The sequence below is a fragment of the Echinops telfairi genome, unplaced genomic scaffold, assembly GCF_000313985.2.
Source record: "Echinops telfairi isolate 266 unplaced genomic scaffold, ASM31398v2 ScPeMD7_8;HRSCAF=38, whole genome shotgun sequence".
Taxonomy (NCBI): Eukaryota; Metazoa; Chordata; class Mammalia; order Afrosoricida; family Tenrecidae; genus Echinops; species Echinops telfairi.
This window is the reverse complement of record NW_022103905.1, coordinates 1,028,481-1,042,931: the sequence shown is the minus strand read 5'-3', so window position 1 is coordinate 1,042,931 and position 14,451 is coordinate 1,028,481. Positions and strand designations below refer to the sequence as shown.

The window sequence follows — 14,451 nt, the reverse complement described above, 5'->3', positions numbered from 1 at the left end:
TATTTCCTTTGACTTTCCTCTTGTCCCACTGTCATGCTCAGTCATCATTTGGGTTTCAGTAATTCCTCTTAGTTACATTACCCTTGATCACACCCTTCCAGGTCTCTTGTACCCTTCTCACCACTGATTTGGATCACTTGTTGTTCTCTTGTCCCTGGGTTTGTTAACACCACTACCTTTCCCCTCACCTCCCCCTCTTCCATGTCCCCCCGGAATTGTCAGTCCCATTGTTTTCTCCTCCAAGATTGTTCCTCCAGCCTATCTTATTTAGACAGACCTGTGGAGATAATAACATGCACAAAAACAAGACAGAGCAAAACTGAGCAACAATATAGAATAAAACAACAACGACAACAAACCAATGACAGAAAAAACCCCACAAAAAACACACACACCAAGAAGAAAAGCTTGTAGTTAGTTCAAGGACTGTTTGTTGGCCTTTAGGAGTGTTTTCCAGTCCAGTCTGTTGGGGCACCAAGCCCTGTACCAAAAGTTCACCTTCAGCATTCCCTGGGGACCTCGCCGCTCTGTTCCCTTGCTGTTCTGTTGTACCGCGTTAGTATTTTGCCTCGGTGTGGCAGGGTCAGATCAGGCGCAATTCCCGCACTGTCTCCAGTGTTGTCCCTTGTAGGGCTATGGGTCAATGAGAGACGTCATGTCTCCTAGTGAGGCCGGCCATGTGGTCCTCTCTGTGGACTGGCTGCTCTGAGCGGGAACATCGTCCTCAAGGCCTGGTGGGCCAAGATGTGCTCCACATGGGATCCCATGGGCAGAATATTGATTGATTGAGGAAGCATCAGAAGAAAATGGAAGGAATGCACAGAGACTACCAGAAATATGAGTTGACATCCAACCACTTCAAGAGGTAGAATATGATGAAGAACCAGTGGTATTGAAAGAAAAAGTGCGAATTGCACTGAAGCCATTAGGGTAAAACAAGGATTGGGAATTGGAGGAATATCAGTCTTATACTGTCTGATGTCTCCCTTCACTTTTTTGTTGCCAATTCCTGATGCAGCAGTTGACACCTCACTAATATATTCAAGAAATTTGAAAGACGGCTACCTAGCCTACTGAAAGATGAAATCCACATTTATGCCCATTTTAAAGAATAGTGGTCAACAGAATGAGGAAATATTGAACAATATTAATATCACATGCAAGTAAAATTTTCCTGAAGGTAATTTTTAAATGTTAGCAGCAGTATACATCAATGAGGAGCTGCCAGGTTGTCAAGCCAAATTCAAAAGAGGGCTTGGATTGAGAGATATCACTGCTGATGTCAGGTGGGTGTTTGCTGAAAGCAGAGAATACCAGAAAGATGTTTACTTGTGTCTTATTGACTTTGCAAAAGCATTTGACTGTGTGAATCAAAACAAACTATGGAAGGCCTTGAGAAGAATAGGATTCCAGAACACTTAATTGTGCTCATGCACAATCTGAATGTAGACCCAAAGGCAGTTGTTCAAACAGAACGAGGGATACTGTATGTGAGATCAGGAAAGATGCTCCTCAGGGTTGTGTGCTCTCATCATACTTATTCAATTATGTGCTAAGTATATAATCAGAGAAGCTGGCATCAGGATTGGAGGAAGGTTTGTTAACAACCTGTGATATGCAAATGACACAATCTTGATGAAAATCAAAAGCTGCAGCCTTTAATATGAATTACAACTCAGTGTGAAGAACACAAATCCTCATAACTCGACATCATCATAAGTGGACAAAAGATTGACATTTCCAGGACTTCATTTTACTTGTATCTAAACCCAGTGCTCACAGAAGTCATAGTCAAGAAATCAAATGCCATATTGCTGTGAGCAGATCTGCACAAGCCCTTTGACGTGTTAAAGAGCAAAGATGTCACTTTGAAGATGAAGATGCACCTGACCCACACCATCGTATTTCTTCTTTTTTTTAATCATTTTATTGGGGGCACATAAAACTCTTTTCACAATCCATACATCCATCCATTGTTCCAGCACATTTGTACATTTGTTGCCGTCATCACTCTCAAAACATTTCCTTTCTACTTAAGCCCTTGGTATCAGCCCCTAGTTTTTCCCCTCCCTCCCCCTCCCTCATGAACCCTTGATATTTTATAAATTATTATTGTTTTGTCATATCTTATACTGTCTGTTGTCTCCCTTCACTTTTTTGTTGTCCATCCCCCAGGGAGGGGGTTATATGTAGATCCTTGTGATCAGTTCCCCCTTTTCTACCCCACCTTCCCTCTACCCTCCTGGTATTGCCACACTCACCAATTGTCTTTTGGGTTCTTCTGTCCTGGATTCCCTGTGTTTCCAGTTCCTATGTGTACCAGTGTACATCCTCTGGTCTAGCCAGACTTGTAAAGTAGAATTGGGATCATGATAGTGGAGTGGTGGGGGAGCAAGCATTTAAGAACTAGAGAAAAGTAGTATGTTTTCATCATTGCTACACTGTACCCTGCCTGGCTTGTCTCCTCCCTGTGACCCTTCTGTAAGGGGATGTCTAGTTGCCTACAGATGGGTCTTGGGTCCCCGCTTTGCACTGCCCCACATTCTCAGTGATATTATTTCTTGTTCTTTGATGCCTGATACCTGATCCCTTTGACACCTCGTGATCACACAGACTGGTGTGCTTCTTCCATGTGGGCTTTATTGCTTCTCAGCTAGATGGCCTCTTGTTTACCTTCAAGTTTTTAAGACCCCAGATGCTATACCTTTTGATAGCCAGGCACCATCAGCTTTCTTCACATTTGCATATGCACCCGCTTTGTGTGCGTCATGGAATGCCAGTTGAATAGAACAAAGTGTTCTTGCATTGAGGGAGTACTAGAGTGGAGTTTCAATATCCATCTGCTACCTTAATATTAAACTTATAAATATATACACATAGATATATTTCCACTTCCTCATATAAATATATTTACATATGTACATGCCTGTATTTAGACCTCTGTAAATGTCCTTTGCCTCCTAGTTATTTCCTCTATTTCCTTTTACTTTCCTCTTGTCCCACTATCATGTTCAGCCTTCATTTGAATTTCAGCAATTCCTCTCAGTTACCTTGCCCTTGATCAAGCCTTACCAGGCCTTTTACACCTTCCTCGTCTCTGATTTTGGATCACTTGCTGTTCGCTTATCCCTGGGTTTGTTAACACCACTTCCATTCCCCCACCTGCCCCTCTCCTATGTCCTCCCCAACCGTTTTTCCCGTTGTTTTCTCCTCCAGATTGTTTAGCCAGCCTATCTTATCTAGATAGACCTGCAGAGATAATAATATGCACAAAAACAAGACAGAGCAAAACAAAGCAACAAAACAACAACCAGAAACCAATGACCAGAAAAAAGAAAAGCCTGTAAATAGTTCAAGGTCTGTTTGTTGACCTTTAGGAGTATTTTCTGGTCAAATTTGATAGAGTGTCATACCCTGGCCCCAAAGTCTATTTCTGGTATTCCCTCTGGACTTCCTTGCTCTGCTCCCTTTGCTGTTCTGCTGCACTCCCTTAGTGTTTTGCCTCGGTGTGTCAGGGTCAGATCGGGTGCAATTCCCACATTGTCTGCAGTGTTGTCCCCTGTAGGGCTATGGGCCAGTGAGGGATGTTGTGTCTCGTAGTGGGGACAGCCATATGGTCCTCTCTGTGCATTAATCCATTGTATTTCAGTTGCCTCATATGCATGTGAAAGGAAGACTACAGACATATTTTAATTGTAGTGTTGGCTAAGAATCGAAGAACAAACAAGTCCATCTTAAAGAATTACCTCCAGAATGATGACTAGAAACAAGGATGGTGTGACTTTATCTCACTTGCTTTTGTCATGGTTTTAGGAAACACCAGTCCTGGGAAGATGGCATCATGCTTGGTAGTTAGAGGGTCTTCATAAACATAGAAGTCCATCAAGAAGATGGATTAACACAGTGGCTGCAACAGTGGGCTCAGACTTCAAAACTGTGATGATGGTGCAAGACTGGGTAGTGTTTCACGCTGATATACCTAGGTTCACTATGAGTTGTAGCCAACTTGAAGGCCCCTAACAACAGCACCACATATCATTAATAAGATGATTGCCCTTTAACTTATTTAACCATTCATTTATAGATGCAAATATAGATTGCTCTCGATTTTTTTTCCATTTTCCATTTTTCTAAAAAAAAAATTACAATGAAGTTAAATTGTTGAATCAAACCTGTATCTATTTATAATGTTAAGGAGTTTTTCCCACATATTCTTCCCAACCTTAGCTAATTGATATCTAGATCTAACACTTTGAAAGATCTAAATCTTCAACAATCTAAATTACACAAATCCAGTGCAAATGCTGTAGTTTGGAAAGGTTTTGTGATGGTGCTTGCTTTTTAAAAAGAAAGTTTCAGTTTTATTTTAGGAATGTATTTGGCAATCACAATTCTTTTAGGAAAAAAACTATTATAATGCTAATGAGTCATTAGGTACTCACAAGGGATTAAAAATCCCTTCCCTCTAGGTTGCCCCACACTTTGCATTTATAATGAATTCTGCTTTGTTAAGTAACAAGCTTGCCCTACATTTCAAACAACAAAACACTAGCAGTTAATATATGCTGTGGGAAAATTTCATTTAAAAGAAACTATAAAGTGAAAGGCTCCTCACATATCTGTAATTTTCAAATTCCAACACTCCCCTTACCCCCTTGTTTGCCATTGAGTTCATTGCTGCTCATAATGAGCCTATATAGCAGTGGTTCTCAACTTGTTAGGTCGTGACCCCTTTGGGTGTTGAACGACCCGTTTTCTTTTCCTTTTTTTTTTTAAATCATTTTATTAGGGGCTCATACAACTCTTATCACAATCCATACACACATCAATTGTGTAAAGCACATTTGTACATTCATTGCCCTCATCATTCTCAAAACATTTTCTTTCCACTAAACCCCCTGCATTAGGTCCTCATTTTTCCCCTCACTCCTCGCTTCCCCTCCCTCATGAGCCCTTGATAGTTTATAAATTGTTATTTTGTCATATCTTTTCCCTGTCCAACGTCTCCCTTCACCCACTTTTCTGTTGTCCGTCCCCCAGGGAGGAGGTCACGTATAGCTCCTTGTAATCGGTTCCCTCTTTCCTACCCACTCTCCCACTACCCTCCCTGTTTCGTCACTCACACCACTGGTCCTATAGGGATCATCCGCCCTGGATTCCCTGTGTTTCCAGTTCCTATCTGTACAAGTGTACATCCTCTGGTCTAGCCAGACTTGCAAGGGGTTGCCCGATTCATAACAGTAGCAAAATTACAATGATGAGGTAGCAACGAAAATAATTTTATGCTTGGGGGTCACCACAACATGAGGAACTGTATAAAAGGGTTGCAGCCCTAGGAAGGTTGAGAACCACTGATATATAGGGTTTCTTAGGCTGTAAATATTTACCGGTGTAGACAGTTACAGTACGTTTCTCCCAGTGAGCAGCTGGTAGATTTGAGTTGACAGCCCTGCAGTTAACAATCCCACAGTTACCTGACAGTGTCACCATTCTCCTTTTAAGTTCCTTGTTGTTAGGTGTGCTTAAGTGGACTTTCGGAGAGGGTCTCATTGTAACCTTTTTCAGGGACTGATCTCTCCGGATAATGTGTCCAAAGTTTGTAAGGTGAGGGAGCATTCTGTCACATTTATTATTCTTTTTTAAACCCACTCAGATTCATTGTCATCAAGTGGATTCTAACTCATAGCAACCCTATGTAGGGTTTCTAAGACTGTAAATCCTTATGGGAGCAGAGAGCCTCATCGCTCCCGTGGAGCAGCTGGTGACTTAAACAGTCAGTTTTTCAGTTAGCTTTCCAATGCTTACCCAACATCACCATTATTCCTTATTCTTTAATTTTACTTAATGTTTAAGTGACCTAAAAATTTAATATTTCAGAAATGAATCAACTTTTTAGTTGAAGTGATGGTATTAATTTCAACCCTAAACGTACTAGTGAATTTTGGGAATAAAGAAATAGAGATATTGAACATCTCCTGTGGTGTGGAAAAGGCCTCTTTCTACTCTTTGGAAGATAGAACTACAGGGGTGTAGCCCTTATTGAGGGCTGGTTCTCATTGAGGTATTGATTGGTTACCTAAGCAACAAGGAGCATTTTTCAGTGGGACAGTGGGGGGAAAAAGACAGATTTTAAGAACGTTTTACTTAACAGATTAATCTTTTTGAGTCTTGGTCAGTTTCTTTATTTTAAAACATATAATAATATCTATTTAGGGTACTATAATATATGCAAAGTGCCTAGAACTCTGACACAGTAGGTACTCAATGATTGCCAACGACTGTTATTAAAACCAAGTATGGTACATTTTAAATACTCCTAACCCACTGCCATTCTGTCATTTATGTCTCATAGTGACCTTATATAACAAAGTAGAACTGCCCCATAAGGTTTCCAAGGATGCAAATCTTTAAGGGAGCAGAAAGCCTCATCTTTTGCCCTCATCAAAGCAGCCGGTAGATTTTAATTGCTGACCTTAAAGTTGCAAGTTTTTCAACCACTGAGCCCCAGGATTGCCTCAATTACTTGTTTCACTCACTCCCTGCCACTGAGTTGATTTAGACTCAGAGCAACCCTGTAAGACAGAGTGGAACTGCCCCTTTCGGTTTCCAAGAAGGCAGAAAATCTTTCTCCCATAGACCGGCTATTGGATTCAAACTACTGACCTTTCTACACCTCCAGGCCTCCTTCAATTCTTTGATCTACTGCTATATTTACTCACAGCAGTAGAAAAAAGCAATATATATCTACTGTGTCAGATATATCAATTGTGTTTATATTGAGTCTAAATCAACTCAGTGGCAGGGAGTGAGTGAAACAAGTAATTGAGGCAGTCCTGGGGCTCAGTGGTTGAAAAACTTGCAACTTTAAGGTCAGCAATTAAAATCTACCGGCTGCTTTGATGAGGGCAAAAGATGAGGCTTTCTGCTCCCTTAAAGATTTGCATCCTTGGAAACCTTATGGGGCAGTTCTACTTTGTTATATAAGGTCACTATGAGACATAAATGACAGAATGGCAGTGGGTTAGGAGTATTTAAAATGTACCATACTTGGTTTTAATAACAGTCGTTGGCAATCATTGAGTACCTACTGTGTCAGAGTTCTCGGCACTTTGCATATATTATTTTTTTTAATCCTCACAAAATTTTGTGAGGTAGATACTCATTGCCCAGCCCCTATGATATGAAGAAAATTAATGCAAAAGGCTAAGTAACATGTGTGGGTATATGTTAGATTAAGCTGACCAGATTTTAACATTGGTAAAGCAGGACACCATTGGTAAAACTCATATCCTGGCAAAATAGCCACATGGCAGCCGAAAACCCTATACCCTAGGTTGTCGTGCATTCTTTCCAAAGACTGGGACTTTTTAAAAATGCTGCAGGACGCAGGAAAAATTGTTAAAAATTGGGACTTTCCAGCCAAAAGCGGGACGTCTGGTCACCTTATATAGTTATAAGAATTACTGCTTTATGTTATATATTTTATATCTTTTAAAATAGCAAGACTTTTATTATGACAGCAAACAAGGGAAACATGATATACTGAAGAAACTTTAGTTTTCTTAAATCTGTTTGAAACATTCATGTCATTTTCTTAAGGAAATCTGTTCTCTTGATGGAGAGTATCACAATTTGGGCAAAAACCTTTGCTGTTTCAGACAAAATATTGTTAATGGTAGGTTAAAACTCCCTAGCCTTCTCTTACACATTTTAGTACCACTTTTGAAATTGTTTATTTGGTTTTCACAGGGTCGGAATCTAGCAGATCTACGCCGTAGCCAATCCCGGGGCACTTTCACCATTAGCACCACTCTTCGGCTGGGCAAACAGATTTTGGAATCTATTGAAAGCATCCATTCTGTGGGATTCTTGCACCGAGACATCAAACCGGTAGGGGCTTTTCCAGACAAGGCACAGAAGGCCCTTGTTAGTTGTCCTCAAGATTGTAAACAGTTAAAAAAAAAAAAAGATTGTATTGAGTAAATTAAAAATACATTTTTCTGTATTTTCTCTGATTAAATTCAATAGGTATTTTTGTTTCTTTTGAGACCTGGAAGCAAAAACATAATTTTTAAAAAGGTGATCATTACAAACTACAACTTGATTTTTAGGATTTTTCATGAATAATGAAAATGTTGCTATCTACCAAATTAAAAATTATTTAGACTAACATGCCTTCTTAGCTTTATACTTAAATTGGTATCAAGTTTTGGATTAATGTTTCCTGATACTATTTTTTCCCTATATGTGTATATGTTTTTAGATAGCTTTTAGATGTTGGTATTGTATTCTCTGGACTATTTATAACATGACAAATGGTACTTTTAAGAAATTATCAAATGTTAAAGATTTATTTTTCTCCTGAGGGATATTGTGATAATATATTTATTCTATTCTGTTTTTCTTAGAGATTGTAATTTCTGCAACTGTGAAACGTGTTTTTATGCTTTATTTGTTGTTGTTTCATATCTCACAAGAGAAATGGCCCATTTCTAATATACCATTCAAAAAACCCACTGCCTCCAAGCCAATTCTAACTTGTAGCAACCTTCTAGGACAGAGTAGAATTCCAGAAGGGTTTTAAGCTTGAAAATCTGTATAGAAACAGACTACCTCATCTTTCCTCCACATTGCTGCTGATGGCTTGAATGGCTGACCTTTTGGTTAGCAGCCAAAAGATTAACCCACTGCATCATAATGGCTCCTTCTGATATATTATATCTACTCTAAATTTATCATATGTTGTTGCATTTGAAAATTATAGTTCTATATTGCTGTATTATTTATAAAACTCTAAAACTGTTTTAATTAAAATGCTAACTAAAAGCATTATAGTAGAAACAAATTTAATACAGCCTTTCTTCTAATCTTATCTTTAAACCAAACCCTTATTCTTTGAGAACCGAGTGATCTGAAATTTCCATTTTCATCAGCATGCTCCCTAAGTAGTACTTTTCTTTTAGTTGAAGCTAAAAACTTGACTTTTGCCTTTACAAATACCTTTCCATGCCTGTTCTTACAAATTTATAGTCATTTAATATTGTTTATTTTTATTAAGAGAATAATGCAAAATATATTTTCATTTTAAAAATTTTTAAATGGTTTCCTTAAATTATCTCATTTTTTAGATTTAGTAAAATTCAGGATATTCTTTTTTTTCCTTCAGGGTGTTCTTAAATTTCCAAGATATGTATTTGTGTTTGTCTACTCTTAATTCCTTATATTTTAAAACATAGGATTTAGGTGTCATGTAAGCAGTGACAGTTTAGAATTTTAAGGCATTTAGTATTCTATTTCTATTAAATCCATGTTCTGTGTAACTTTGCACATTTATAGTGACCCTGTATAGGATTTCAGAGGCTTGTAAATCTTTATGGGAGCAGACAGCATCATCTTCCTCCTGCAACACCTTTGATGAGTTTAAATAGCCAATTTTGCAATTAGCAGTCAATCCAGCACTTGTCCACCAGTGTTCCTTTCATCTGATCCTCGCTTGATAAAACGCCCCCAAAACCAACCCCACTGCTATCACTTATATTTGATTCTCATTCATAGTGAATAGGGCAGAGGACCTTCCCTGTAAGTTTTCCAAGGCTGCAATATCTTTAGAGAAGCAGATTGCACATCTTTTTTCCACGGAGCAGCTGGTAGTCACACCTCTCACCTTTCAGGTAGCAAGCTGAGTGCTTAATCCCTGCACCACCAGGGCTCCTAGGCATTAGCAAAACTCACAATTAAATTATATATTAATACACAGTAAGCATCATATACTAAAATAGTCTATTTGTAAGGTGTTATGTAGAGTTTAAATAGAAAGAATTAAACATAGGAAGGGTAATGTAAAAAGAACTAAGTATTTTAAGAATATGTATATTTTTCTTCTTGATTTTTCTAGTCAAACTTCGCCATGGGTCGCTTTCCTAGTACATGTAGAAAATGTTATATGCTGGATTTTGGCTTGGCTCGACAATTTACCAATTCCTGTGGTGACGTCAGACCAGTAAGATCTCTCATATTATTAAATACTTTAGAATAAAACTATTATTAATAGTATCACTCTTAAGAAATGCTTATTATCAGGATGGATATCCTCCAAGAAGTGGCACATCGATTTTATGATTAAATTATAGAATTACGTTAATGTTTATTATTGAAAGTTGTAGCATGTGAAAAAAAAATTAGAGGCAAATTTAGAGTGGTCTTGTAGGTGAATACACTAACCCTATGGGATAGAGGTTTTTACATTCTGAGGCCCTTTCTACATGCTACATGAATGGAATCAGAAGAAAAAGTGAAAAGGTTAATGCCATGTTTCATAAATAAATGATGGTGACTGGAATAGGGCATTAGCATGTGACTGAAAGTGGTGAGATGTAGTTATATTTTAGGATATATTTTAAAGAATGATTCAACAAGATTTGCTTCTGTATTAGATGTAGGAAGTGAGAGGACTCTAGAATGCGTCCTAGATTTTAGGACTTAATTAGTAGTCATGCTATTAACTATAATTGAGAAAAGGATGAGTGGGTCTGATGAGAGAAAAAATAAGAGTTTTCTATAAGTTTGAAGGACCCCATAGATTCCAGATGAAAACAACAACAACAAAGATTAGAAATGCAAACCTGAAGCTCAACAGAGAAATCAGGGTTGAAGGTATTAGAAAATTTGGAGTAATTTGCTTATAAATGGTATTTTTTTTAAAAATTGAACTGGATGAGATTATCTAGGGTATATGAAGCAAAGTCATGAGTCTGAGCCCTTGGGAATCTTTGACAACTTGATGAAGGATAGACAAGGACTATGAATCAGACAAGAAAACAGAAGGAAAGCATCCAGTGAGGTAGGAGGAAAATCAGGAAAGTTTCTTGGGAGCCGGGTGAAGAAAGTGCTTCAAGAAGCGATTTAGGATTATCAGCTGTGTCAGATGCTGCATAGATGTAAAATAGAAACTGAAAACTGACCATTTGGATTTGGCAAGGTGGACACTATTGGTGACGTATGAGAGTTAAGTGAAACAACAGAAACCTAATTGGAGAGTTGGGGAGCAGAAGAAGGGGAATATAGGAAAGCGTAGCAATTTGGCTTGCTATAAAGAGGAGTACTGAAATGGGAAATTGTGGAGGAGAAATAAATTTTTTCTTTACACTCTCTAGTTCTCTGTCCTCCCTTTCCTTCTACATCTCTCCATCCCTCTTCTTTTTAATAACAATTACTGTAGCACAATTGTGAACTGATAGTTAATGGCTGACAAGAGATGAAAATTTGATGTAGAGCAGACAGGAACAATTACAGGATACAAATTCTTGCATAACTGACAGGGAACCCAGAGTACGAATGAAATGGTTAGTCTATTAGATTAGAGAAGGAACAATTCTTCCTTCATAAGTGAGAGAAAGTTGAATAGGTAGACATTTGGATGGGGATTAGGAAGTTGAGGAAAGTCTTTTTTTTTTTACCATTTTACTGGGAGCTCATACAGAGTTCATAATATTTCATAGTTCAATCATATCAAGTAGTATTGTATATTTGCTACCACAATCAGTTTTGAAACATTTTCTTCTTGAACTATTTATCCTCTTTATCAGCTCCCCCTCTATCCCTCTCTCCAGGGATGTTTAGTTAAAAAAAATTTTTTTTGACCCCATCTTACACCATCCAATATATCCACTCACATACAATTCTGAGTGGGGTTATACAGTCATCAGTACGATCAGCATCCCCTTCTCCCCTTTCCTCCCCTCACTTCCCATTCCCTCATGGAACTATTACTCCTGGTACTATTTCTGAAGGGTTATCTATCATGGCTTTCTTGTATCTAACAATCTTAATTATACAAATGAATATACACAAGTCTAACATTAATGAGGTAAAACAAATAAAACCGTAATAGTAAGGGGAGGAAATCTTAAAGAACTAGAGGATAGTTATGTGTTTCATCAGTGTTATACTGCACGCTGATATATTGTCCCTGCCATGTTGCCCCTCCATTTGTTTCCTTAAATAATTTTATTGGGGGCTCCTACAGCTCTTGGCACAATCCATACATATATCCATTGTGTCAAACACATCTGTACACATGTTGTCATCATCTTTTTCAAAACACTTTCTTTCTAATTGAGCCCTTGGTATCAGCTCTTCATTTTTTCCCCTCCCTTCCCCACCCTGTCTCCCCCATGCCCCCTTGATAATTTATAAATTATTATTTTTTCCATGTTTTACATCGACCTCTGTCTCTCTTCACCCACTTTTCTTAACCCAGTAAGGTTTTTGTTTTGTTTGTTTAAAATAATTTTACTGGGGCTCCTGCGAGAGGCCGCAAGCTATGAGAGGGCTCTGGCTCACGCCATGGAGGAGCTTCGAACTGTGTGCCGGGCCCTGCAGTCGCGCCGTGTCCCTGACCACAGCTGGAAAGAGGCTAGAGCCTCTTCTCAGCCTGTGGCGCAATGGCACCCGAGCTCCTGACAGGGGGCTAAGGCAGCTCGGGACGCGAGGGCTCCGGAGCCAGGCCCGGGGCCTGGCTTTGCAGCCGCCCCGGCAGCTGAAGAGCATGAACCCATTCGCGCGCGCGCGCGCTGCAACAAGACTGTCCTCACGTACATGAGCACCGCCGCCGTGGCCATGCTGGGGGCGTCCTACGCCGCAGTGCCCCTTTATCGGCTCTATTGCCAGACTACTGGACTTGGAGGGTCAGCAGTAGCTGGCCATGGATCTGACCAGATTGAAAACATGGTGCCTGCTAAGGATCGTATTATTAAAGTAACCTTTAATGCAGATGTGCATGCAAGTCTCCAGTGGAACTTTAGACCTCAGCAAATGGAAATATATGTAGTGCCAGGAGAGACGGCACTAGCATTTTACAAAGCTAAGAATCCTACTGGCAAGCCAGTCATCGGAATTTCTACATACAATGTTGTACCATTTGAAGCTGGACAGTATTTCAATAAAATACAGTGCTTCTGTTTTGAAGAACAAAGGCTTAATCCACAAGAGGAAATAGACATGCCAGTGTTTTTCTACATTGATCCAGAATTTGCTGAAGATCCAAGAATGGTGAATGTTGATCTCATCACTCTTTCTTATACTTTTTTTGAAGCCAAAGATGGGCATAAATTGCCAGTTCCGGGCTATAATTGAAGTCAGCAACTAAATCTGCATCAATTTGTGATTTTTTGAAAAATCATGTATCTGACTTCTCAGAGAAGAAATATTTCAACTATGTTTTATTTAATTATTATGTACTGATGATGGTTCAGCTTGCTCCCTTCAATGCCCCGACATCTTAACCACACTTAAAATCGAGAAAACAGGTGTAGCTTTTACCATAAGGAACCCACTTAGAGTGCTTACTTAATGTTTGACTACCTCCAAACTCAAAAGAGTTTGATAGCAGTAAATGACTGTTTAGCTTTAAAATATGTATATGTATATGGAGCATGAACTTAATGGTATAGTTTAATTCATTAGATTGCTTCCAAATTTTGGCCCTTCATACTTGTATTATTTGAATACTTAATGTTTATTTTTATCTATACACCAGAACTTCTGAACAGGTTGATTATTAAATATCTAAAACCATTGATTGTTACTTGCCTTCAGGGTGAATAGTCATTATTTTTAGAGCTTAACATGGAAGAGGTGTGTTACTTGCCCAAAGATTGCATTTTTGCTTCAAATTCTTATTTGTTTTACTTTTAAGATCTAGGACTGCTTTCTATTGATTGTACCAAGTAAATAATTAGGTTGAAATTGTGATACCATGAAATCTATATATATATGATTAACTGTGATGGTTCCAAGTCCCTCGATGTTAAAATATGTGTGGGGTTGTGTACATGTACTGATATCAAAAGTCTATCTGTGAACAAACTAAAGACACATTAAGTTATTTTTTTAAAATTATTTTAATAGTAAAAAAAATCATTTTATAGGGGGCTCGTACAACTCTTATCACAATCCATACATTCATCCATTATGTCAAGTACATTTGTACATGTGTTACCCTCTTCATTCTCAAAACATTTTCTTTCTACTTGAGCCCTTGGTATCAGCTCATTTCCCCTTCCCCACCTCCCTACATCCCTCCTGAACCCTTGATAATTTATAAATTATTATTATCTTTTCATGTCTTAGACTGACCGATGTCTCCCTTCACCCACTTTTCTGTTGTCCATCCCCTTGGGAGGGAGTTAAAGGTGGTAGATCATTGTGATTGGTTCTCCCTATCTCCTCCCACGGTCCCTTTCCCCTCCTAGTATGGCTACTTGGTCCTGAAGTGTTTATCTGTCCTCTGGGTTCTCTGTGTTTCCAGCTCTTGGTACCAGTATACTTGCTCTGGTCTAACTGGATTTGTAAGGTAGAATTGGTGTCAGATAGTGGGGACTGGAGGAAGCATTTAAGAACTAGAGGAAAGTTGTTTGTTTCATCAGTGCTGTACTGCACCCTGACTGGCTC

General features: G+C 38.7%; 1 protein-coding gene and 1 pseudogene across 2 annotated transcripts in view; both read left to right on the top strand.

Moving 5' to 3' along the window:
• TTBK2 (tau tubulin kinase 2) overlaps positions 1 to 14,451 on the top strand; it is a 202,924-nt gene that overhangs the window by 102,302 nt on the left and 86,171 nt on the right. For both annotated transcript variants that reach the window (XM_004709382.2, XM_045286486.1), the window contains 2 exons: positions 7,750 to 7,890; positions 9,896 to 10,000. In XM_004709382.2, coding sequence (XP_004709439.1) covers positions 7,750 to 7,890; positions 9,896 to 10,000 — 246 coding nt within the window. The remainder of the gene's footprint in view (positions 1 to 7,749; positions 7,891 to 9,895; positions 10,001 to 14,451) is intronic.
• On the top strand, positions 12,323 to 13,147 carry LOC105979201 (annotated as a pseudogene).